General features: G+C 36.7%; 1 protein-coding gene across 1 annotated transcript in view; it reads left to right on the top strand.

Annotated features, from left to right (window-relative positions):
- The first annotated feature begins 2,705 nt into the window (after window positions 1-2,705).
- The window catches only part of LOC119840192 (runt-related transcription factor 1-like), a 26,306-nt gene continuing 25,677 nt past the window's right edge, over window positions 2,706-3,334 (top strand). The window contains exon 1 of the mRNA XM_038366705.1: window positions 2,706-2,949. Coding sequence (XP_038222633.1) covers window positions 2,706-2,949 — 244 coding nt within the window. The remainder of the gene's footprint in view (window positions 2,950-3,334) is intronic.

The following is a 3,334-nucleotide window of genomic DNA, read 5'->3' as shown; positions in this document are numbered from 1 at the left end:
AGATAATAAGAAAAGCAGCAACATCCCTCCGGTTGACCCTACAATATTCACATATAAACATATATTCTTAAACTTTTACTAATGAATCACATCAGATCCTCATTTATTCAACTGCTATTCAAAATCATATTTCAATAGAATTAAAATCAATAACGTGCGTAATTTCGCAATATGCTTATCCTTTGGTCAGCGAAAGGGTTGTTGAACTATCTCCCGAGGGCGATCCCTTGCAAACAATGCGCCCTATGTGTACTCGGACTTAAATAAAAGGTTTGATTTTGTGTTGTAAGGGCCACGTTCAATATTTACTGAGCGAACCTATCTGCATACCTTTCAGCTTTGAGGTGGAGTGAAGAAATTATTTTTATTTTTATCGCAATGCCTGTTACATTACGTCCAAATATGCATTAAGGGTTGTTTAATATTGTATATAATAATTACATTGTAATATTAGCGATTTTCCACAACACAATTTATCTTATATAAACCGCTATACACAAAAAAAAAATGCAAAGCCTACGTTTAAATAACTTCTTATTTGAGGTTATGCAATTTTAAAAATTAATTTATCTAGAAATTTAGTAGTAGTGGGTAGCTTCAATTGGCATTATAGATATTTACATCAGACGGATATCACAGTATACTCGTGATATTAGAATTCTGCATTTGTTTTGAAAAAACTCGTCTGGATTTTGGTAAGCATATAGTAGGTATATGCTTAAGGATGAACGTATACAGCTAAGTGCTTCTTTATTGTTGTTTTTTTTTATCAAATTTAATATTATGTTATTTATTATTGATACTTATATAATAAAGAAGCAAAGTTTTTGAATATTTGTTACATTGTAGAGAAAGTAACCTGTTCTGTGAAAACCAGTGCTGTGTAGTAGCTGTAACACTAATACACTGCGTACCCTTTTTGCCAAAGGACTGGCCTCTTTTTTTTTTTTGTTTTTGTAGTTAGCTACAAGTTGATATTTTTACCTTCATGTTTTCATATTTTTGTGTTTTATTTCTTGTAAGTTTTGGTCTTTGGCGAAACGAATGAAATGAATAAATGTCTTTCTTGTCTCTTTTTGTTAATAGAAAGCTATGTTGCAGCTGTGTGTGTGAGCAATTTATAACTAACAATATCAAAATAAGTACTACGGGCAAATCCGGCATCCGATTGCATTTTATAAGAATCCTGTACCTGAATCCTTGGCTATACTTTGCCTATAATGTAAATGTAAATAGTCACAGTTGATATGTGTCTAACATATAAAATCCAAACTGTCAAGCGGAAAACGTCACGAAACTTTCATGTATTCTTGGTAACTCATTAAAACTAGCTGTGATGTGACACTTAGAAAGTTTCCCAATCACGAACTAAGCCAGTATGTGAAATCAGCAGCTGTTAAAGTGCGTGATTAAAGTTTCAGTTAAACAGGGCGTCAAAACTACTGTGCGTGAATGTGTGCGTGTGTCTTTGTGTGTTACAGGGGCGAAGGGACGTGTGAGCAAAATACTGAAAATAATGTAATTGAAATTCAGGATTTTTTTTATATTTCCTATTTCAAAAACATAAAATAAATATTAAAGAATAAATATTAAGAAATAAATATTTCTGTTTGATTTTACGAGATTGTTATTATACATTAAGAAATAAAACGGATTTAATAAGCGATAAATATGATCTTCAAAATCCGTTATAAAGTCTTTTATTTAAAATCGCGATAGAATTTGAAGTAGAAGTAAACCTTCGCAGAAGGAGTAGATAGATTAAACAACATAAATAACACATTTCAGTGACATTGAAACGATTTATTGCACCAATAAGTTTACATATCTATATATTTTAGAAATAATATTACGCCAATAAAATCTTATATACCTATATCACACCAGTTTTAACACATTAAACTGTCCAATATCCTTAGCTCAGCAATTCACAAGAGCTTTAAATCTAGACTTATCTCTTAAGCAGATTGGATATATACGAGGGTGGTGGTTTGAAACTGGCTTCGTTGAGAGAGACTCCCTAATAAAAGTTATTAGATAGATTATTAAGATGCCACGTATTTATAACTTAGAATATCAAAACAATTTTTGAGATCTTATGATTTTTATATCATTACTTTGTGATATCTTTTGTGTTTAAATGTTGTAAGATTTTGTATGTTAACCAGTTAGTGAATTAAATACATTGGATATATTTATTATGTTTTTATCGCGGGTCAACCCAGGCATCGCAATTAGTGAAGCTACATATTACTAAAACGAAATGAGAATGACAAAACTATATGGCAGGTGCAGATTGTAATATGTGGGTAAAGAGAAAAAAATAGACAACTTCGTAAGTAAACTTTTGTATGATATGGGTTGTTTATAATTATTAGCTTTTTACTGTAATATATGAGGTGTCTTATTGTTTAATTTATTTCGTTGACATACTAGCTCAATATCTACACTTGCTGTTATCAATAGGGTGATAATTTTATTTGCAATAAGGAAAGCAAGAATGTTGCCTCACATTTGTATTACAGAATAAATTTTGAAAACGGCTATTTGAAATTTAATCAGAAACTTTTATAACTACAAAACACTTTCACTTTCCATATATGCCATCACATTCGACTTTAATCACATCGGTAAATTGCGAAGACGATTCCGACAGCGTGGAAGAGTTTGTGAGGACGAGTGTCAGTTACTACGGCGACTGCTAAATGCCGCAAGAGGCGCGTGCATCCCGCTTGCTCCACCGCATTCAGGGCACCTCTCGCTCGCGCCGGCGCGAACACGTGTTTATTTGTATGTTTTATCCTTCGGCGGCTTTAAACCCAACCCACCCCGACCGCAAAGTGCGCTACGCCGCCCGCCGCGCCCGCGCCGTTGCCGCCTCTCTCGCCACTGCCGCGGAGTCGCACCGACTCGCCCGCGAAACTTTGTCCGAAGTCGACGAGCGCGGACGTACACCGCGTATTAATAGCCACCGCGAGCGGACACCGCAATACGCTCACCGCTCAACTACGAGTCTCATCCCGACCGCGCTCTACGACGCACGCACCCCTACTCGCTTACTCGTAACCCTTCTTAGCGACGCGCTCGAAACGTCAACGCAACCCGACTCCCAAAAAGTATGCCAGTCGCGACGAAAGTGAGAGGGACGTGCGTGCGATTGTAAATACGAGGCACAAAAAGTGCCGCCGTCATTGAAACTAGTGAAAAGTTTTTTCGCCGCGCGCGGGGGAGACACCCCTCACGGCCGGAAAAAATCTGCCCCTCACGTCGCTCGCCCCCCGAACCTTTCATTCACCGGGAAAAAAGTGTGGCAAGGCCGCTCTGTGACGTCATC

The sequence above is a fragment of the Zerene cesonia genome, chromosome 5, assembly GCF_012273895.1.
Source record: "Zerene cesonia ecotype Mississippi chromosome 5, Zerene_cesonia_1.1, whole genome shotgun sequence".
Lineage (NCBI taxonomy): Eukaryota > Metazoa > Arthropoda > Insecta > Lepidoptera > Pieridae > Zerene > Zerene cesonia.
Note: the sequence above shows the minus strand (reverse complement) of the source record. Positions and strands in the feature narration are given on the sequence as shown.